Genomic DNA, 23,286 nt, shown 5'->3' on the forward strand with positions numbered 1-23,286 from the left:
AGGCCAAACCTGTATGAGCTACAGTCATGGCCAACTGGCTTCTGGAAGGCCACGCAGTTAGCCAATGGTGGCATTGTAGCATCCTAAAGGCCCAGGTACTGGGAGAAGGGTCTGCAGTAAACTCTGTCCCTAGACTCCGGCTTTGTCTCTTGGTAGTTGGTTTTAGAGCTGGCATAAGGACAACCTGGTGTCTTCCTGAGGCAAGCAGGATGCGGTGTCAGGACTGAGAACACTTTGGCACATCACCGGCAATCTCTTTGGGGCCAGTGTTTCCAGTTCTCATTAAACTTGATTCTGGGCTCTGAGTAGTGAAGCGTTGGGCAAGTGAAACGCACCCAATCTTGCTTCCTGTGACTCTGAACCCGATCTGAAAAGAGGACCTATGTTAGAATCTTTACTGTTTATACTCACGATAGACCTTTTCCAATTTTTGGCTAGGGATCTAGCTCAATGGTAGACTACTTGCCTAGTGTGTACAGGGCCTTAGGTTCAATCCCAGTATCCTCACCCCCAAAATAAATCAACTAATCAGGGCTGGAGAGATGACTCAGCAGCTCAAAGCACTGGCTAATCTTCTAGAAGACCTAGCTTCCATTCCCTAGGAATTCACCATTCCACAGTGCCCATGTGGTGGCTCACAACCATCTTAACTTCAGTCCCAGGGAATATGATGCCCTTTTCTGGCCTTCACAGGCACTGCATGCACATGGTGCACATACATGCATGCAGACAAAAATCTATACATGTAAACTAAAAACAAATCTTTAAAAAAATCAGTCCATCAAAAAAATATCAATCAGTTGGCCAAACAATAGTTCTGTAGATCAGTTTAACTTTCCTCAGGACTGTGTTGCCCTCAGACTTCCAGATATCAGAAACATCATAAAGATCATATCCTTTCACCTGGAGCCCTTCTTAAATATTTAAGGAGTTTGTGAGCTGGAAAACCCTTCTGCCCCGAGAGACAGAATTACTACCTCTAACTAAGTTCGGCTTTTTCCATGCCAGCTCCTCACGCAGCCTGTTGTGTTCGGTTATATTTAAGGACTTATGAACCTCACCCTGGTATGCATCAGGATGGCCAAGCCTGAAAGAGGGTAATCTTCCTGCACCTCGATTCCTGCCAATCTTGCTCGGCTAAGCAAACAGCGTGTTTGTTGGCCGGGGCTGTGTAAACAGCAGGGACACAACCTTCAGCTCTCCGCGCAGCGGTTTCAAATCTGCGTCCCTTCTTTGTAGCCAAAGCCCTCTGTAATCTGAGGCCACCGTGGCTTCGGCACACCTGATGAAAGCGCACAGAGGACAATCTAGATTGAGCTCCCTGTCGAGCATAGTGATAAAAGTCAGAGTCACACTGCTGAAAGCAGAGACTGGAGAACTGTCGCTCATATGGGGAATATTCATGACATGCTTGGCAACGAACCGGCTTATTTTCCCAAGTATAGTTAAACCAGTAACTTTTGAGCCAGCTGCTGGTAGTGAGGCGCCTCAGGCTTGGGCTTTTTTTTCCTTATTCTCTCTCACGCCGTCCCAGGACATCTGTAGACTCACGTAGCTCAGAACCAGAGCATTGCTGGTCACTAAAGGTGGAGATAACGACTGAGGAAGGGTTCCCCTGGGCTCCACTCCCAGCTGACTGAGATGTTCTCACAAATGATCTGCAGGGCCCCTTTCCTCTGTAAGTGGATAAAACCCAAAGTTTGGTTTCCTGCTTGTGAGTATGCCTGGAATCACACAGGTGAATAAACATTTCTTTTGTGGCTCCTAAGTAGGATTTTTCATCAGAGAAAAAAAAAAAATTAATGCCCCACCGTAGTCCATTTGAAACGTATAGCAGAAAAACCAAGTGAGAAGTATCTTGAAATAGGAAAAAAATCAAATTTAGTAGTATTCATTCCTCCATGAGTAAAGCTGTACTCTACTTATTTTAATATTTTTATTATTTTAATATTTTATTTATTCTTTGAAATTTTCATGCATGTGTATAGTGTATGTTTATTGTGTCCACCCCACTCCCTCTCTCCAGCTTCTACCATGACCCCTCCCAATACATCCCCCTCTTAATTTCATGTCCTTTTTAAATAACTTGCTAGGTTGAATTAGTGTTGCCCATATATGCGGGGGGTGCAAGAGTCATACGCTGGGGGACAGGCAATTACCAGTGGGCTCTCCTCCCAAAGAAAAGTGATTCTGATCCTCTCTCTCTCTCTCTCTCTCTCTCTCTCTCTCTGCATGCGTGTGTGCATGCATGTGTGCGTGCATGCATGTGTGTGTGCGCGTGTGTGTGTGATAGTACACATGTAGAGATCAGAAAGAAGTAATGGGGGTCAATTTTCTCTTCCCGCCACGTGGGTCTTGAAGATCAAACTCACTCAGGGCAGCAGCAGGCTTGGTGGAAGGCTCCTTCCCTCACTGAGTCATTGTACCCAGAGATGCCATGAGAGATTATCAAAGCTTCCTCTTTTTGAGTATATAAAACGTGGTAGACATTATTCCTCAAGTTATTTCCTAGTTCTTTTTGCTCACATGCCTCGCTTAACCATTTGCAGTGATCCGGCTCTCTTCCTGAACAAATGAACTTTATAATAATGCTCCCATATGCACAGATAAGATGCTTGGATCATATTCCCTACACTACCCTCCCCTGCCTTTGCCCACCTCCCACTGGTCCTCTTCCTCTTCTCAAAATGCTCAAAAACCGTGTGTGTGTGTGTGTGTGTGTGTGTGTGTGTGTGTGTGATCTAGATTATGCATACGGGAGCAGAATATGCAATGGTGCTCTCCAGCTCCATCTGCCTTTGTATGTATAACACACCTCCATGCATCTTTAAAACTGATGTAAACAATGAAACTCCACTGTGCGTATCTACCAGGTTTTCTTCACCTTCATCTATCGCTGTGCCTAATCGGGGTCCATTCCTTGGCTCCTGTAAATAGTGCCACAATCAGCTCACGCGTGGGTGTTTCTGCTGTAGGTTGACCTAGATTTCTCCACGTTGTCTACTTGGGAGATACATAAATCCCATGCTAATTCTATTTTTAGCCTTTTGAAGAATCCCTGCACTGTTTTTCCACTGTAGATACTCTACTTTCCAGTGGATGGGGTTCCTATTCTCAGAAGCATCCTTGCCGGCCGTTGTTTCTCTTCTTGATGACAACCGTGCTGCCTGGAATGAGACGGAATGTCGGTGTTCAGATCATTTTGATTTCCCCTTTTCAACTGTTCCTTTGTCGTTCATACTTCTTTTGAGAACTAACAGAGGCATCGTTTTTTAATACAAGTAAGAGATCATATGACAGCATTTTGTGTTTTATTATTATTATTATTATTATTTTAGTAATAAAAATTCATTCAGGAGCCAGCAAAATGACTCAGCAGGTAAAGGTGATTGTCACCAATACCTGCAACCTGAATCTGGTCTCCAGATCCTATATGGTAGGGCAAAAGCAACTCCCTTGGAGTGAGTGTCCTCTGATCTTCATATGCCATGACACACCCTCACACACACTAAAAAATGTAAAAAGTATTTTATTAAATGTTTTGTTTAATATTCGCACATGCATATAATGTGTTTGGATAGTATCCATTCCATATTCCCTCCCTTCAATTCTCCCCTTCCTCTCCTTCAATTCTTTCCCTATTCCCCCCACCTCGCTTTCCTCCCAACACCAAGGGTGTTTTTTCTCTTTTATCAATCTGATACTTACTGTGTCTGCTTAGAGCTCTCTATCTGCATGTGTGGGGGCGGGGAGCAACTACTGAAACATGGGCGGCCTCTCGGGCTCGCTTCCCTGAAGAAAACTGTTCCTCCTCTGCTGGCCATCTACAGACCATAGCTTCTCAGACAGGGGTGGCGCTCCGTGGACCTCCCCCATATCCATGCTGAGATTTTGATTGACTTGATCTTGTACATGGGTTTTTGATTTTTGGTTTTTGTTTTATTTTGTTTCAGTTTTGTTTTTTTTTTGTTTGTTTGTTTTTGTTTTTAGAGACAAGGCTTCTCCGTGTAGCTCTGGTTGTTCCGGAACTCACTCTGTAGACCAGGCTGGCCTAGAACTTAGAGATCCACCTGCTCTGCCTCCTGACTGTTGTGATTAAAGTCACGGACCACCACTATCTAGCTATCTAGTACATGTTTTGTAGATACAGTCACAGCCACTGTGAGTTCCTGTGTTCAATGGCCTATCACATCTAGAAATACCATTTCAATATAGCAGCCCACTCCCTCTGGCTCTCACAGCTTCACCTCTGTTATTCCTTGGCCACCCGGGGAAGACTGCACTTACGGGTTCTAAGGCCAGCCCACGTATCCCAGGGGCACATGCCTGAGTCTCTCGCTGTCTGTGTCACCAACGGCTGACCTGAGGTAGAGGCCCTCCGTAAGCAGGCGCAGGGTGTAGCGTCACCCGTCATCAGCGTCTGACATAAACATGCCTTTCCCCTCCTGCGCATGTACTGGGAAGCCTTTGAAAGCTAAAGGCGCCATTTCCGCACTCTCTTCTTCTTTCACCCATTCTGTTCACCGTTTTACCATGAGCTCGTCACCACAGATCTTCTTAATAAACTTATATATACATGTGGGTTTGTTTGTGTCTCGTACTCTCTCCTATCTCCGCGGGACATTTTACCCTCCACTCTCCTAGGACTATCCCTAGCCTTGGCAGAAAGGGGGTGAGATCTAGAACTATTTATAATGCGTTCTGTTTTAGGGACTAGCGGTATCAGGCAGCAGCAAACCATTTGCCTCGCACGCACAAGACCCTGGTTTTTAGTCTTAGCAGCAAAACAAATAAACAGACAAACAAATAAATGCATAGTACTAGTTAAGTCTTGAATGTTCCTCTTTTGGTACAATGTGGTTATGTTTCCATTTAGCGTTTTAAGTTTTGACATTTCTACAAGTCAATATAATTTCGGCAGCAGGAACGTTTGCTGAGGTGTGGTAGCAGTTTTAACCCACGCAAATCTGACGTCTACTGGTCATCGTCATCAATTATCTGACTCATGTTTCATTAGACATTTGTATTGGTAGCTATGCATTTTTAGTCACACAATATTCCATGTGATGTTCCTAATACCGTCGGGGATTTCTTTCTGCTCAATTCCTATGTCGAAGGGAAGTAAACTCGGAATGTTGCAGGAGGTTTTCTCAAGATGGTTCGGCAATATAAATATTTTAGAGGCAAGACTAACCCGGGAAGGCCACAGAGAAAAGCGAGTGCTGGCCGGGGGTGGTAATTCAAGTGGAAGGAAAGGAGCAATCAGGAACGTTTCCGCAACTGGGGTCAAGGAGGCAGAGAACTGAAAAGGCCACCATTTTGGAAGTTCCTAGGGCCCACAGGGATGCTGGCTTCAGTGGTGAGAGGACAGCCAGCTCGCAATGATTGAAGAAAGAGCAGAGGGGAGAAGAGAAGACGGTCATGCCGACCGTCCCTGGAAAACCAAGTAGTGGAACGACAGAAAAGGAACAGCTGCTGAGGGGGGCAGGGAGGGGGTATGGTGAGGAGGACACTGAGGTGACCAGAGCATAGGCTTGGTGTTGACTGGGAGAGGGGCAAGTGGGAGAGATCGAAGGTAAAGGCTGTGAGGAGCAAGGGCCTGAAGAAGCAGGCAGAGATCCAGCCAGATGAGCTGAAGTCTGTTTAGTAAACAGAGTAAGGCTGCAAAGAAATAAGCTAGGACCCATAAAGTCAAAATCGCCAACAGCAGAGACTGTAATCCAGAAAGAAATAAATGAAGGCCGCAGCCATGATTCACTGGCAGCTATTGTAGAAGGTGAAGATGGCTGGGAGCCATTCACTTCTTCAATTAAAATGAAAATTAACTTTGTAGCCACATTTAATGGAAGTTTCCCCTCCACTGTTCCGATAATGGGTTTGATCTTGGGACTGTTAAATGGGACAGACAAATGGGCTCCGCTGATAGGAGCAGAGCCAGCTGCAAACAGGACAGATCCTCTCGAGAGGTTTCATTTTCAAAAAAAATAAGTACCCAAATAGCCTTCCCGACTTTGGGTCTACCATCATACTTCATGGCGTAGCCTCACCCCACCCCCTGCATTGCCAGACTGTATCTTTAACTTCTTTGGGATAGTTGTTAACATTCTCTTGACCTTGAAATATTTCCCCCAGGGTTTTGGGTGAAAATCAGTGTAGGTTATTTTACGTGCAGAAACTCGCTTTTAATAGCTAAAGCAGATGTATCTACCTCTGCAAGCACATGCCCCTCTACATCTGAGGATTTTAACTAGTGCTGGGTAGTTAACGCTAGAAGTTGCTCAGGGTGTCAGAGTGATACTCACTGTTACCTGTGGACAGAGAGGCATGCCGACATCTGTGCAGCAGAGAGTCCCCACAATTCAGACCCCCAGGTGTCTGGCTGCCCCACCCCCACCCCACCCCCCATCACGAGGGAGTGGCTTGGGGTGAGAGGTTAATTATTATTCAGACCATGTTTTGAAAGTCAAGTCAGAACTGTCACTAATAAGATGTGGAGGAAAATATGATAGCCGGGAAAATGTTTTGTGCCCTGATCTCTTTGGTTCAGGTTGAAACAGCATTCCCCACTGCCAGGAGCCGATAGTTCTCTGCTAAATGCTTTGGTGGATTCGCAACAATTGGGTCCCCAGCTCTCCACCCTGAAAGATACTATCACCATGGTGATGGAATGCCACGTGCCTCAGCATCCTCCTCTGCCTGGTGAAGAAGGGAGAAGCTATCTGAAATTAGTTTTGAAATTTTTGACAAATCATATATAATGTGTGATATAAATTTATAGAATGTGAATTTTCCATGCTCATAATATTCAAAGCCTTTCAGCTAATGCTGTACCAAACAATGTTTTTATAAGTTAAAAAAAAATGCAAGTCTCAAGACCTGCAAAATCTCGTGCTTGACTGAAGTGTGATTTTGGTCATTTTTAATAATCACCCCACCATTCCATTAGATTTCCTCTAAAGTAACAATTAAAATTAGTGTATGGGGGCTGGAGGTGGCTCCCAGCCAGGAGCGTGGCCGCCCCTCAGAGGACTCAGCTCGCAGCAGTGTGCTCCCAACTGTCTAACTCTAGTTCCACGGTGCACACCTGGTGTACAGACACACGGGCAGGCAAACACTCATAAAACAAAAATGAATAAATATTTATTAAAAGTATTAAAGTATTTCTAGTAATGTGGGCTTCTTCCTTTTGCTTCTCTCAAGCGAGCAGGATGTTTGCACCCCCACACCATTTTTCACAGGAGAACTTTCTGGTCGTAGAAATATTTGAGGAAGTTCAAGTTAAAAATCTTAATATCAGCAGGGCTGTTAAGCATCATCCCAAGAAAACGTGGGATTTGGTGTTAGCTCCTGCGCATTCTACAGGAGGGCGCATGTCCATCTCAACACAGCCCAGGTAGTCATGGCACCGGAAGAAGTGTCCTTGAGAGTGTGGCAGTGCTCTGAGAGGCCACTGGCGGAGTGGCACTCAGCGCTCTATGCCATTCATCAGTGCTACAAAGTGGTCTGTCTGCCTGTTTGTTTTTCTCCCCATTTTACATAGACGGTAACTGGAGCTTAGCGAAGATAAGAGCCTTCCAGGGTACCAGGGTTGCTGTGATTCCCTTCCGGTGCCCTCACATGTCCTTCCAGCCACCGTCATGGCTAAAGCCAACTAGGATGTAGACAGGTGACGCACCCAACAGTCTGAGTATCATGTGTGCCCATGCCCCTGCTGGCTTAAACATGGATGCGTATGACTCCAAAGACAGTATCGTTTGGGTCTGCTAGCTTCCTGACATCTAGCCTGTGTGGGTGCCCTTTGGAATTTGGGGGACCCACTGAAAAGTCAGAAGGGAGAGATGATGAATTGAATGTGCTCCTTGAATTCCCAAGATAAACTTGCCTTTAAGCCGTGGGCCCCTTGAGACTTCTAACCGTCTGAAATCTGGTGTGTTCGGCCACCTTTCTCCTTAGGAGTTACGGAGTACTTGGTGTAAAAAAATCTATGAGGTGAGCGCGTAGCTGAAACACCCTGAAGTTATTTGAAAATAGGATGGACGTCTGTGGCTTCACTCTGCCCTTTTTAGGAAGATATGGAGACAAAAGCACTAGAGGCTTGTTTTCTTAAGAGGGCGAGGGAGTGAGGGGAGGAGGGGTGGGGATGGGGATGCAAACTCCATAGCCTAGCGTGTAAGATGCACAAGCTGGACCGCCCTTTCCCTCCGCAGAAACCTTCTGACCATAGATAATTGCCCTAGGGGGCTGGGAGAACCTTGCTCTTTGATTCAAGGGGAGAAAAGCCAACTTTGGAGAACTGCAGCAGGCTGCGTGACAGGCAAGGCGTGTCCCCACACTGTCTGTACGTGGAAGAGTCGGAGGAGAAGCCTCTGAGTTAGCTCCAGCAGGAGCCCTGAGATACAGGCTGTTGGAGTGGGTTTAGAGAGTGACTGATAAGTGTCTTTAAAAGTGGAAAACATTGTGGGATTTAAATTTGAGAGACAAAAAAAATCAGGAAAAGAAGTAGATACGTCAAGGCTGTATTTTCGTTGTTTGTTTAATTGTGAAGAATTCAAGCGTGCGCTATGAGACTAGAGCAGCATATCAAGCCATGTGGTCATTTTCAAACACTCGTGGCGGATTTGCCGTGACTCTCTGAACTTGCTTACCTCCAGCGTGATATGGGGTGAATACAGCTGTCCTTCAGGACTGACAACTTCAGCGCTCACAACTGCCATTTGGGCTCCAGGAGCCTCCTCACTGCAAATGCCAGCTCCACAGATATTCACCTACCTGTGTAAGCGATGTGCTGTTGGCATAGAGGGTGCGGTCTTCCATATCCTTTTCATTCTTTTGTTTGGAGACAGGTTCTGACTAGGTCACCCAGGTTGGCTTTGGGCTCTTTCTCTTTTTTTAGAATATTTTTATTTTTTTCCCTGACATTTTCTACTTGTGTAAAATGTTTCTTAATCACACCTAGCTGAGCTTCTTACTTTCCCCCAGGCCACCCAATACATTCCTTTTCATTCCCCAGACCCTCAACTATCCCTTCTACTTCCCCAGACCCCCAACAATCCCCTCCCATTCCCCAGACCCCCCAACAGATCTCCTCTCATTCTCCCAGACCCTCTAACACAGCCCCTTCCCATCTTCGTGCCCTCTTCTTTCTCTTTAATAACCCACCAAATCTAATTAGCTCCGCTTCCTTCCCTCCTTTCTTTCCTCCCTTTCTCCTTCCCTCCCTCCCCTGCCTTCCTCCATCCCTCCATCCCTCCTTTCTCTTTATCTTTTAGAGAATGTAATGTTCTTTCTCCTAGGTCTGCTCTTAAACCTCCTGATACTAATAAACCCATACTTGTACGAAGAGGATGTTTGTGAGATTTAAGCGTCAACTAGACTCTCTGCCCAACGCCGTCTTCCAGATGCATAGGGACATAGTCACTTGTGTGTCACACACACACCCCCCCAGTAGTGCATTCCGTATGTCAGGGATGCAGAGAAGTCGGACAAGGGCCGAGAGAGTGGGACAGCGGACCAGAGCAGCTGCACAGAAAATGCTGTGCGTAAGATAACAGGCAATGCTAATCCCACGGGGCGAGAATAAGACCGCTACCACAATTTTGGAGACAAATTTGAAACAAGCTTTATTAAATACTGGCCAGCATGGTGGTCACTGGCCAGGTCCATACTCGGGATTCCCAGAATATGGCTCCAAATTCCATTAGTCAGGGGCTTCTAAAGGCAAAACCCACAAGGCTCCATGCTTCCCACCTTCACCCAATCAGGGGCGAGCATACGTCCTGATGCACCTTCCACCTTGGTGAGTTCAAGCACATCCCGTTCTGTTGGGGCAGCCAAGCTTGTTTACAGAAGGGAGGATGCGAGCAATGGCCCAGGAAGTCATCTGTCTTCGGGCAAATGGGGCTTACAGGTTAGAGACTTTTCTGTTTTATAGCTCTCTTAAGCACAGTCATTTAAACGTAAAATATAACTTTAGCCCTCACAGTAATAGACAGGAGAAAGGGGGAATAGAGAGCTACAATTTTGAAAGGGAATTTAATCCAAGTCTTCAAAGACAATATTTAAGTACCTGTTGATGAGGAAGGAAACTCAGTATGTTATTTTACTGAGACATCAAGCCCACAGTCTTAGCTAATGGGCCTGAGTATGGTGTGAGGCAATACCTGTCAGCTGGGCCTGTTTGCAGAGTGTCACTTCCTTCCTATGCGTGTACAGATGTGTGCTCAGGAAGCACCGTGTCTACGAGCTCCCCACCATTTGTAGTAAGAAAGCATTGCTTTAGGGCGTGGGAAGCTTCAGAGTACGGCTGGCCTGGTCACACACACCCACTCCCAGCAACAGAAACCTCTTTTGAGAGAGACTGAGAAGGGAATCACGCTGGGGATGTAAGCTGCTGACATGTGACGTCATTCGCTTCAGGTTGATCTCGGGTCTCATGTGTTGATGCATTGCCAATTTTTGAACTTGTAGCCAATAAGTATTTATGTAGCTCTAGTACAGAACCACAGAATACTAGCATAGCAGTCATGGCCCCCTCCATCATCACATATGGCTTTAAGTGATAGATACTATTATGTGTCGTGTATGTGGGGGTCTCAGTGTGTGCCAATAGATACTATTATGTGTCATGTATGTGGGGGTCTCAGTGTGTGCCGATAGATATTATTATGTGTCATGTATGTGGGGGTCTCAGTGTGTGCCGATAGATACTATTATGTGTCATGTATGTGGGGGTCTCAGTGTGTGCCGATAGATACTATTATGTGTCATGTATGTGGGGGTCTCAGTGTGTGCCGATAGATACTATTATGTGTCATGTATGTGGGGGTCTCAGTGTGTGCCGATAGATACTATTATGTGTCATGTATGTGGGGGTCTCAGTGTGTGCCGATAGATACTATTATGTGTCGTGTATGTGGGGGTCTCAGTGTGTGCCGATAGATACTATTATGTGTCGTGTATGTGGGGGTCTCAGTGTGTGCCGATAGATACTATTATGTGTCATGTATGTGGGGGTCTAAGTGTGTGCCGATAGATACTATTATGTGTCATGTATGTGGGGGTCTCAGTGTGTGCCGATAGATACTATTATGTGTCATGTATGTGGGGGTCTAAGTGTGTGCCGATAGATACTATTATGTGTTATGTATGTGAGGGTCTCAGTGTGTGCCGATAGATACTATTATGTGTCCTGTATGTGGGGGTCTAAGTGTGTGCCGATAGATACTATTATGTGTCATGTATGTGGGGGTCTCAGTGTGTGCCGATAGATACTATTATGTGTCATGTATGTGGGGGTCTAAGTGTGTGCCGATAGATACTATTATGTGTTATGTATGTGAGGGTCTCAGTGTGTGCCGATAGATACTATTATGTGTCATGTATGTGGGGGTCTAAGTGTGTGCCGATAGATACTATTATGTGTTATGTATGTGGGGGTCTCAGTGTGTGCCGATAGATACTATTATGTGTCATGTATGTGGGGGTCTCAGTGTGTGCCGATAGATACTATTATGTGTCATGTATGTGGGGGTCTCAGTGTGTGCCGATAGATACTATTATGTGTCATGTATGTGGGGGTCTCAGTGTGTGCCGCATTTGAAATAAAAACTTTCAGCATGAAAAGAGCTCATAAAATTGACAGTGGAGGTGACTGACAATAAATCTACCTAACGGTGCAGAATTAATCATTTAAAATGGTAAATCGTATCAATGTTTTCCACAATAAAATTTTAGTATTTATTTATTGAGACAGGTTCTCACTATGTAGCCCTGGCTGGCCTGGAATTTATATGTAGACCAGACTGGCTATGAACTCTCAGAGATCTTCCTGCCTCTGCCTCCCAAGCACTGGGATTAAAGGTGTGCACCACCGCAATCATAGATATACATATACACGTATATTTAATTTTTAGCTCACACATGCATACACAAAATGGAGGACCTCATATTTGAAGAGAGTATAGATCCCTAGACCAGCACCAAGCCCTGCTCCTTCCCAGGACTTTTAAGTGCTGAGAGAAACTGATAGAAGTTTCTGCCTGCCTGGAACTTCCTGGCAAGTAGGAGAGGCATTTGAGGACATCACTCATGCGTTCCTTACATCCCTCTGTAATATGGCTGTAGACATCTCTCATGCACACATCCCTCTGTAATGTAACTGTGGACATCACTCATGCACACATCCCTCTGTAATGTGGCCGTGGACATCTCTCATGCACACATCCCTCTGTAACGTGGCCGTGGACATCACTCATGCACACATCCCTCTGTAACGTGGTCGTGGGCATCACTCATGCACACATCCCTCTGTAACGTGGCCATGGACATCTCTCATGCACACATCCCTCTGTAACGTGGCCGTGGACATCTCTCATGCACACATCCCTCTGTAACGTGGCCGTGGACATCTCTCATGCACACATCCCTCTGTAATGTGGTCGTGGACATCTCTCATGCACACATCCTACTGTAACATGGTCGTGGAAAGAGCTGTGAAAGGAAGAATGGCAGGGTTTTGCAAGCTTGAAGGTGGGGCGTGGGACACGGGACTGGTATTCGAGGCTGCCTCACAAAGACTTCCTCAAGGGAGTGATGGTGGAGCCGATGTTTGAAGATAAGCAGGCATCGATAACGCAAAGGGTCACTGCCCACATTTCTCCCCAGATGCTCTTTCCCCTTGGCAGGAACCACATGCTGCAGCCCAGCCTTCCTCCGAGCCTGTAGGTTGGCACCAAGTGACTCCCTCAGTCCCGGATGAATAGAGAAAATTCCAAGCAGAAATTTGCACCCCGTAATTGTTCCAAGGATGTCTGTGAGGCCTGATTGCACCTGATTTCACATCACTACTGCTGACTTTTGCATTTATCTGGCTTTACAAAGGAAACATCATTGTGAGCTTTACAGATGCAGGATTTGCTTTCCAGTTTGATCAGAGAGTGTACCCTTTCTATGCCCTGAGCCAAATCTGTTGTTTCTTTCATTGTTCTTCCTTCTTCTCACCTACATGTCTATATCCACACCCCAGTTTGTGTGTTCTAGACAGTATAGGTTGTGTGTTCTAGACACTATAGGTTGTGTGTTCTAGACCATATAGGTTGTGTGTTCTAGACAGTATAGGTTGAAGAGAAAGGCTTGCTAACCTGTAAGAACACAGCGTTCTCTTTAGCTTAGGTGCATACAGTTTGACACTGTAGAGTCCCCAAATGAGAGAGGACAGTTGATTTCTAAGTCTCCTGGGGAATTCTCAGGGGTGTGGACTGAGACTCTACCATGGCAACTACCATGCCAGTGCTCAAGAGCCTGTGGCAAGAAGGCGGCCACGAGTTCAAGGCCAGCCTTGGGTGTATGTCAGCTTTGTGACTGGGGAACATTGGAGAAATGAGGGAACCGTGGGTCTGTGTGATAGGCTAAATGTATGTGAAGTTCTTCTAGAACATTTATTTATACTGGCCAAACACAAATTGTATATACATACGTGCATTTACATATGTGTGTGCAGGTGTATACACACACACACACACACACACACACACACACGTAACTTTTAAATGGTTTTTAACTCCTTCACTAGTTTGCTTTTTATTGTTGTGATAAAGCACTGACTGAAACCAACTTGGGAAAGGAACAGGTTCAACTTCAAGAGAAGCCATAGTAGGAACTGAAGCAGAGGGCCTGAAGGAACCGCTTACTGGCTTGTTTCCCACCGCTTGCTCAGCTACCTTGCTTGTGTAACCCAGACCTGCCTGCCAGGGAATAGCACTGCCCACATGGGGCAGGGCCCTCCCCCTCCCCCGTCATTTAGCAATAGAGGTGAAGGTCAGACTAGCAGAGGAATGCTTTTTAACTTATTTAAAACACAAACATCCCTTGTTCTATAAAGGGAAAAGTGAATGAGAAAGATATAACAGTAATGATATTTCTCTTACAGTATTGAAAATCCTAGATAATTACTTTCGTATATGTCATTTTTGTTGTTGTAGGAAAAACCTTTGACAAAATCTCTACAGCGTGGAGAAGACCCCCAGTTTGATCAGGTATGTGACATGCTGCTACCCAAGTTCTGTGTTTTTTCTTTATTTCAAATGCACGAAGTGGTAACTGGAGATTGATTCGGTGGTAGAGGGCTTGCCCAGTGTGAGCAAGGCCCCAGTACCTGACATGGCTTAGGGTGGTGAAGAGGAGACACAGGAGCATAAGATGGAAGCAGGGAGGCAGAGATGTTCACTGAAAAACTTCCTTGAAGCCGTGGATGTGTGGTCGTAATACCCTCAGGGTCTGGAGAGACGGTTCAGAGGTTAAGAGAACCCAGGTTTGGTTGCCAGCACCCATACAACAGCTCACAACCAGTTCCTGGGGATTCAACAATGTTTTCTGGCCTCCAAAGTCACTGCCTGCACAGGGTGTGTATGCACACATCAGACAAAACTCTTAAGCACATCCAATAAAAGTCTAATGAATTTCTCGAAGGGTCTTGTGTCCTCAGCATCTACAGCCAGGTGTTAGAGACGTTCAAGAGATGCCCTGTGGTTTAAATTAAGTTCGAGACGACTATAAGTAGGCCCTCAGTGTTTTGTTTCGTTTTGCATTTCCTTAAATTTTTTGTATTCCAAAAGTGAGAGGCCAAGAAAAGATGACTTCCAGGACATTCCACTGTAAAGTTAGCTTCCTCTAAATTCGTGTGGTCTGTGATGGCCGCATCTCTGAACCGGAGCTTGTTTATGGTTTCATCCGGTTGTTTCCAGTCCTGCCAGGCTGCATGGCACACACCTCTAGCCCCAGCCCCTGGAAGGCAGAGGCAAGAGGATGTAAGCTGGAAGGAAGCCTGAGCTTCAGCGTACAACCCAGCCACTGAATAAAAAGAGAGATGTGACTAGGTCAGGAGAGTGCTGGTCTGTTGCGTCCTAGACTTAATCCTCAGCACTGGACAGAGATTACAAGGGGTAAAGGGTGGTGGGGGAGAATGAATTGACAATCCGAATGAGAAAAATTGCCTCAACAATCAATTATAAAAATGTGGAACCTTAGGTTCCAATGGAGACATAATAAATTTAGAAGATTATAATTAAAAAAAGCAAAGAAAGTCAAGACTAGGAAAGAACATTGACATCCAACAGTATGTACTGAGCATGTGACAGCAGGGAGAGAGCCTTCATCCAACAGCGTGTACTGAGCACGTGACAGCAGGGAGAGAGCCTGCATCCAACAGTGTGTACTGAGCACGTGACAGCAGGGAGAGAGCCTGCATCCAACAGTGTGTACTGAGCACATGCCAGCCGCAGGAAGAGAGCCTGCCTCCATCAACATGTACTGAGCAGAAGAGAACGATCCTGGTCCTGTCACTTCACAGCGGTTTTAAGGGCTTCTGGAATGATGCATAGCCAGACAATGGAGGAAGATGGACGGGTGTCCTGGTGCAGCCCAGACTTCAGCAGAGATGACATACAGGACAAAGTCTTCAGACCCTTGAGTGGGTGCCTGTATCTGAGGCCAAATAGTGCTTAATGCCCCACAGCCTGATAAACTCAGGGGGTTCTGAATGGTCTGGGAACCATGCGGAAAAGAACCCACTTTGTCTAGAGCTTCTTGTTTGCAGCACAGGGGAGACACCTCAGGCCTCTGGACACCTCTGGAGCATTGCAGCGACATGCACTACAGAGACAATCCTCTGTGGTCCGTGTTGCCCAGGGACGGTCACAGGCTGATGCTCAGGTCCAACTTCCTGAGCTGATGCAACCCTGGCTTTGCTATAGGACTGGCAGACTTGGCTGTCTATCTGGACTCTGAAAAGATGGAGGGTAGACCCCACCCCTGCCCCATGATGTCACTTGCGGTTGTCACCATTGCTCGATTGGTCAGAGACCCTTAGTGAAGGTGTTCGAGATGTTTGGTGCTGCCATTTTGGAAGCGGTAGATCTTTTTCTGCTCCCTTTTCCATCTGACGCTGACTTTGCATGGTTTTTTTATTTCATTGCATATTTGTAGTCTCTTTATCCTACCGTCAGTACCTTTTCTTAGGGGGAAAAATATGGTTTTCTCTAACTAAATGTTTCTCCTTCCTTATTCTCTAAATTCTAAATTAACACTGCCATGTGAACTTACCCCAAAGTGTTGTAACTGTAACATAGCAGTGAGCAGTTATCCCAAATCTTCTGGCTTTACTACAGTTTGGTTTCTTTCATTCAAGTATTTCACTCAACACTGTAGAAGCACAATTCCATTTGTAGTTAGACCTAGACTTAAACCTCAACTTCCACACTTAATTCACTAGATTATTTGTAACCTTACAACACAAAGTATAACCTAGGGACCTGTGTTAGGAACATCACCTGGCAGCCCCCAGAGCTACAGATTCAACAGCTCCACAAGAAGCCCAGGGGGCCGATGTTGTCAGGTCTGCGTTCTGATGGGGGTCAGTGAAAGGGTGGGAGGTTAAAGAGATGTTTGAGGAGCTATAGATGAATGAGACATATTTTTTCACTCCGGCAGGAAAGCTGATGACCAGGCCACCACCAGCACCCAGACACATGCTGGCCCACTTGGGCCCCTGAAAAACACACACAGGCTGCCTAAGGCTATGACTCTATACCCATGAGGCCTTGTTCATACAGAACCCACACAAAAGTGGCAGTCGGCCAACAATAGTTATGTAGCAGATTACATCATTGTTCATCTGGGTCCCCAGGCATCCGGTGTCAGGCATTTGGTGCTAAGTCAGAGCCACCCCAGACCATGTCCAGTGTCAGCTAACTCATTCTGCACGTTCTTATCAGCGCCATATTGTCTACCGTAAACTCACTCGTACAGCCTGCTGTTCCCTATACGCTCATGCACTGAAAGCCTGAGAAGGCCCATTCTGTACCAGTGCTGTCTTTAAAGATGCTGTAAGTGTGAACCAATAGTGAGACGGTCACCCAGCACCATGACACGGAGCATTGCCCCCCTGATCTAGCTGCATCTCAGAGCAACACTGGCCTCTTCCATTTGGAAGAGTCACTGTCTGAACCTTTCTCTGGTCAGTTTCTTCACATCTGTGACCAGGATTCCTCGGCACTGCCGTCGGTGGTCTGCTGTTGAAATGGCCTTGAGATACCTAGAAGGTGCAGGAAGAGAGGTCAGCCTGCACAGGTGAGGAGGGATAAGATGTGCCAGTGGGATGGGGCTTCATCCTTCACTTGTCAGTATCAAAATGGCCTAAGTGACGTAAGTCTCATGTTGGCAGTGGAGGAGCAGTGGGAGACCTCTGAAGAACAGGGGTCTTGGGGGAGCTTGGAATTGATGAGGGTTTGACATGAACTGAAGCAGGGGGAGGAGAGTCATACCAAGGATGCTCACTACTAATACCATTTAAGAATCATCAATGTTGGCGAGAGACTGAGAGACTGGATAAGTCAATGCAAACCAACTTTTGAAGTACTTTCCGCTTAGTTCTACAAAGAGCGCCTGACTATGGCCGCTGTGTGTGACGGCCAATCTTGGCTGTCAGCCTCACACACTTGGGACGAGGAAACCTCAACTGAAGAATCACCTCCACCAGCACGCCACATGGGCATGTCTGTGGGGCGTTTCTTAATTTCTAACTGATATAATAGCCCAGCCCACTTTAGGTGGTACCACCCTGGGCAGGAAAACAGTAGAAGAAAGATTGCTGAGCAAACCACTGGGAGCAAGCCAACAGGTAACTTTCCTCATGGTCTCTGCGTCTGTTCATGCTTTCTGGTTTGTGCCGTGAGCTCCTGCCTTTGTTTTCCTTAATGATGAACTGTAAGCTATAAGCCAAAGAAACCTTTCCCTCCATAGATTGATTTCAGTCAGAGTTTTGTCACGGCAATGGAAACCTACCCAGGACACTGCGCATGTGTACAGATATGATAGAGGTCCTAGCCTCAAGAAATCCTCAGTCCCAGAAGGAAGACAGTGTCTTAGGCTTAGAATTCCACTATGGGAAAGCTAGAGGTACATGTCAGATTATCCAGAAGTTCAGAGATGAGAGTTGCGGATGAATGTCACGGTGAGTCATCAAGGCACAATGACGTCATCGTCCAGATGAACAAGATGGGCCAAGGCCTGACCCACAAGTGAAGGTGTTGAAGGGAGGGAGTGGAGCAATTAGGAAACATGCCAGTGGGAAGTTAGGAGCATGTTCCACTTGGACTGTGTTCTGTAGCTCAGGATTAGTAAGCAGAGAAAAACTGTGTTTACGGGGCGAGGAGTGGGGAAAGGCTATAAATCGGTTTCCTATTGGAAACAGAAGAACCTTTCTAAGAGAAACCACAGGACCGTTCATTTCTGCTCACTCAACAAGCAGATCTGAAAGAAAGCAAATGAATGAAGAAGAGCATCATAGGAAAACATAAAAAGGGTTCAGATTGAAAGTGCTGGAAGCTGACCGAAATGGGGCAGCATCACAGAGTCCTCGGGAGGAAAAGTCTTTCAAAGAAAAACCCATCCAAGAAAAGAGTGTTCTACAGACACCGGGTGAGGGGGAGCCTAAGGAGATGTGGCTGTCCAGGGCACCATTGGGGACATTGAGGACACTGATCTTAATAAAGGGGTGTTGGGGTACAGAAAAAGCAGAGGGGTAGATTGGATTTAACAGCTCAAGGGACGTTGATGTGAAGGAAGTCTCAGCGGCAGGGACAGCTCACGGTGTGTTGAACGTATCTTCTTGAAACAGGTCTTCCTAGGGAGCCTTGGCTCACCTCTAATTCCCGCTCTAACTCCTACCCCTTTCCCAGATGCTGGGAGTCCAGCCATGCTCCTCTGTGCACAGCTATTGAACACTTGGCATGGCTGATAAATCCACGTTAAGTGGTCTGAGGGCCTTGCTTGTACGCCTAGACTTTTGCTGCTCATCGGAATGGGCAACACTTAAGAGCAGCATGCCAGTGCAGGGTCAGAGCCGCCCCTCTCGGGGTCTGTTTGGTGATGTGCGGAGATGTGCTGTGGCCTGGGCGAGCTACTTTACCTTCAAGCACCTTTCTACTGTTATCAATTCTGCAGACATCCTTCTTCTGTCTGTTTTAAAAAATGTGACTTTTTTAAAAAGTATCATTTTATGTGTATGCATGTGTGCCTGAGTGTGTATATGGGTACCATGTGTGTGCAGGAGCCGTGTGTGCCTGAGTGTGTATATAGGTACCATGCATGTGCAAGAACCCAGGGATTCTAGAAGAGAGAAAACTGAGTTTGCATGTGGTTGTGATCTGCAAAATGTGAGTGTTGGGAGCTAAACTTCAGTCCTCTGGAAGGCAGGAGCTGACCTTAACCGCTGAGACACCGCTCCAGCCCCTACAGACGTCCTCTTTTAAAGTTTAACGCCCAGGCATTTCATCCTGAAGTCGAACAGTGGCTGACAAGAATGAACCTGGGTGAGTGGCAATCAAACACAGTTAAAAGAGAAGTGAATGCCAGTGTTCAGAAACGCCCCTTCTCTGGGGGAGGTCGCAGCGCTTTCCTTGCAGCAGGTGGACTCATGAGGGGCACCAGACACGTGCACAAAAGAGGCGGCGGCTGCAGAATCACTTCATGTTCTTGCATGCACCTTCCGGCTGTGCACATCTGTTTTCTCTGACCTTAGTTTTTAGACGGTTGCCTTTGTGTTGTCTGATGATGGACGAAGAAAACAAAACTGAAATGCTGACTGAATACCTAAAACCAGAGTGAGTTCGCATTTCTGATCATTACATACTCATAGAGGGAAGGGACCTAAGTCCAAGTATGAAATTTGTGTATATAGCATATACACTTTCAACACATGACCTCAGGGTAATTTTATCCAAAAAAAAACCTCTCAAATGATTTTATGCATTACTGATTCAAATTTATAGAATTTTTCCACCTGAGGTGTCAAATGCCAACATTTTAAACTTTTCAGATTTGGGGGCTTCAGGAATGTTCGATTTATAATTCAGATAGTGTATCCTCCCTGCTGTTTCATAGCTGGGCCACCCTCCTCCCAGCTTAGGGCTTGACACAGCCTCTGTTGGAGAGTAGAAGTCATTTCCTCTTTATCTCTTATTGTTGCCCAAAGAAGCTTTGACCAGAGCGTCGGGTGAGAGTCCAGACATCAGGACCAGACCATGGTTGTCACAGGTAAATTGTCTCACTGTGCTTTGGCTGAGGCATGGATGCCCACAGGAAACGAATGTGCTGGAAGCTGACTGGGACAGAGCAGCACCTCAGGACCCTGACGAAGAAAGAGCTCTAGGGAAAGCAGTGATAAATAGTAATTAGTGTTCCTTGCTCTGGAGACGTTGGCAGATACGACCACAGAAAACGCTGAGCCTCTGGGTTTTGTCCCTGCTGAGATGAGAGACCTCACTAGAATGGCCAGAAGAGACATCAGATTTCAAGGGCTAAGGAGAACGCTGACGGCGATGGGGAAAGAGGCGGCATCTCTGATGCAGGAGAGATGGTGAATCCTGAAGAAAGGACAACATGTGGAGCTGGGTGAGAAGAGGAGTGGGTGGAGCCTGCGTGGTTTGCACAGACCGCTTGCCCTAGTGACGACCTGGGCCACCTTACCAGAGGCTACACCACTGGAGAGGAGTGTTTCTCACTCTGCCTTAGGGAGCGCCCCGTTCCACAACAGGCAGTTGTTAGTTTTGGAGAATCTTCCACACTGATGTCCATAAGGATGCACCAGGTTACGTTTCCACCACCTGTAAGCGTTCGCTCCCCCCACATCTTCATCTTCTTCATGACGACAGTCACCTGACTGCCGTGGCAGCCCTGAAGAGTTTCAGTTCGCATTTCCCCAAGACCTAAGGATGCTGAACACTTTTTCTTCCACAAGCTCATACATATGTATCACCTATTTTGATTACAGCCCTGTTATCCTTTCTTCCCTCCATCCCATCCCACTGAGCTTCCCTTCCCTCCCAACAAGTCACCTTCCTGGATTCATGTCTGACTCTATGTGTGTCTGTCTGTCTGTTGCCTGCATGAAGTTGATTGGAATGTCATTTACTCCAACAAGGACAACTGCACTACCAAGGAACAGAACCCCCCCTCCAGCAACCACTAACCGCCTCTAGCTCTTGGGGAAATGTTGGGCTCTATGATTCCCCTCCCCCAGCCGTGATAGACTATCGCTGGCCCTGCAGCAAGGGCAGATGATCGCTCCAGCTGTGAGGTGGACACTTTTTAAAATATTTACTGGCCATTTGTTTTTCTTCTCATGTAAACTGTCAACTGAATTCATTGCTTATTTATTGGAAGGCAGTTTTGATGGTTAGGTGTTGAATTTTCGCAGCTCTTTCTATGATCCAGAGAATAGCCCCTCATCTGAGGGGTATTTAACGTTCACCTTCTCGATAGTTTCTTCTCTTGTCAGAAACTGATATGCTCTACATCCGGACTCGAGTTTCACTGCTTGGAAATGGAAGAATGAAACTGACCTTCTGGGAGGTTTATTATGTACCTTGCGTTTTATAGCGTCTCATTTTTGCCCTCGTTAAAACCCAGCGAGATTAAAGATTCCCAGTCCAGGTTTACGACTCAGTGCTTCAGAGAAATGGTGCGTCTGGGCCCCGGAGAGCTGTAACGTGAAGCCAAGACCTTCTGAGTTTCTCAGTGCCCTTGGGAAATCATGAAAGCCTGCCAAGTGAAGGATTAGTCACGGCTCCTCGTGCTGACTTCTGAGGATGCCGTGTTGCGAGTGTTCGCTGTGCAGTGCAGCTTACATTCCTTGCTCGTGCTACTTAATGCTGTAATTTCCAGAGAACTTACTCAAAGGTTCCGAGTAACTTCCTTTTAGGTTTTCTTACAGGTGTTGTCTGTCTCCTGTACTGTTGGGCAGTCCTGTCTCCTTCTGTTGTTAATATGTGACAAAAAATCACCACTTAAGAACAGGAAACCCATGCTCAGATGCATCTGTAGGCTAGAGTTGAGACAGCATCGTGGGCACTTGTGGTTTGCTTTAGAAGGGAACATGAAATTGCAGGGTTTCAACATTCATTGTAGTTCTACAATGCAGTGAACATCTGTTTAAAATGTGCAAGTACGGGAGAGGCTGGCGAGATGGCTCGGTGATGAAGAGCACCGGCTGCTCTTCCTAGAGGACTTGAGTTCAGTTCCCAGCATCCACACTGTGGCTCACAACTGCCTGTAACTACAGTTCCAGGAGCTCTGAGGCCCTCTTCTGGCCTCTGTGAGTACTGAGTGTGCATAGTATACATGCAAACATAGAGGCAAACACACATAAAATATGAAAAATTACTAAGTCTTTAAAAAAAATGCGTAAGTGAAAAGTTGGGCAGTAGTAGTGAACACCTTTAATCCCAGAACTGGGGAGGCAGAGGCAGGTGGATCTCTGTGTGTTTGAGGCCAGCCTGGTCTACAAGAGCAAGTTCCAGGACAACTAGGACTGATATGTGGAGAAACCCTGTCTCAAAAAACAAAAATGTGTAAGTGAAAATTAATAAGGAAGCCAGGCAGTGGTGGTGCATGCCTTTAATCCGAGCACTTGGTAGGCAGAGGTAGGTGGATCTCCGTAGGTTGGAGGACAGCCTGGTCTACAAGAGCTAGTTCCAGGACAGGCTCCAAAGCTACAGAGAAACCTTGTCTTGAAAAACCAAAAAAATTAATAAGCAATAAAAAGAAACAATGTTGAATTTATACACTATTAGTGTCATTCAGTATTTCTGAAATTACTCTTATAGAATGTTATATGCCATAAATTAATCAAGGTGTTAAAACAACAAAAAAATGATTACTAATCTTCCCCCCCAAAAAAAGGGTACTGAATTAAGTTGTTAAGCCTGTTACCACTGCAAGGGATTATAATTAAATAGCAGTGCAATATCTGATTGGATAAAAGCAATCTGCATATGCAATTATTTTACAATGTCAGTATTTTACAGAAATTACGCAGTAGGTACCCCGACCCCCAGTGCTGCTTGGCACTTGAACTCATTTGCAAAATTGACCCATCTCTGAAGTGACTTTAAATTGTGCATCAAGTGCGCCACTCCTGACAAATCTGTCTTATTACTGTAAAATACGGAGTGACCTCATGAAGGAAGCATTCAAGCATTTCTGTGTGAGGCTGCTCTCTTTGCCTTCAGCAGAAATAAAGAAATGTTTCAGAAAAGCCCCCCTCTTCACTGCCACATAATGGACAGTCTCTTTTCGCCTATTTACCCATAAAAAGCCAAAGCAAATATTAGAACACTTGCAAAGTACATTTAGTACTCTTCTGTGCACTCCCCAAAAGAAAACACCCTTTGAAATGAGCCTGGGATTCCGTATACTCCGTCTCCACCTGCTGCCCAGTCTCTGGCCCAT

General features: G+C 46.1%; 1 protein-coding gene across 7 annotated transcripts in view; it reads left to right on the forward strand.

Moving 5' to 3' along the window:
• The window catches only part of Fry (FRY microtubule binding protein), a 393,449-nt gene that overhangs the window by 204,014 nt on the left and 166,149 nt on the right, over positions 1-23,286 (forward strand). For all 7 annotated transcript variants that reach the window (XM_087902760.1, XM_087902759.1, XM_087902746.1 and 4 more), the window contains one exon: positions 13,980-14,033. In XM_087902760.1, coding sequence (XP_087758886.1) covers positions 13,980-14,033 — 54 coding nt within the window. The remainder of the gene's footprint in view (positions 1-13,979; positions 14,034-23,286) is intronic.

The sequence above is a fragment of the Myodes glareolus genome, chromosome 2 (assembly GCF_982192425.1).
Source record: "Myodes glareolus chromosome 2, mMyoGla1.1, whole genome shotgun sequence".
NCBI lineage: Eukaryota > Metazoa > Chordata > Mammalia > Rodentia > Cricetidae > Myodes > Myodes glareolus.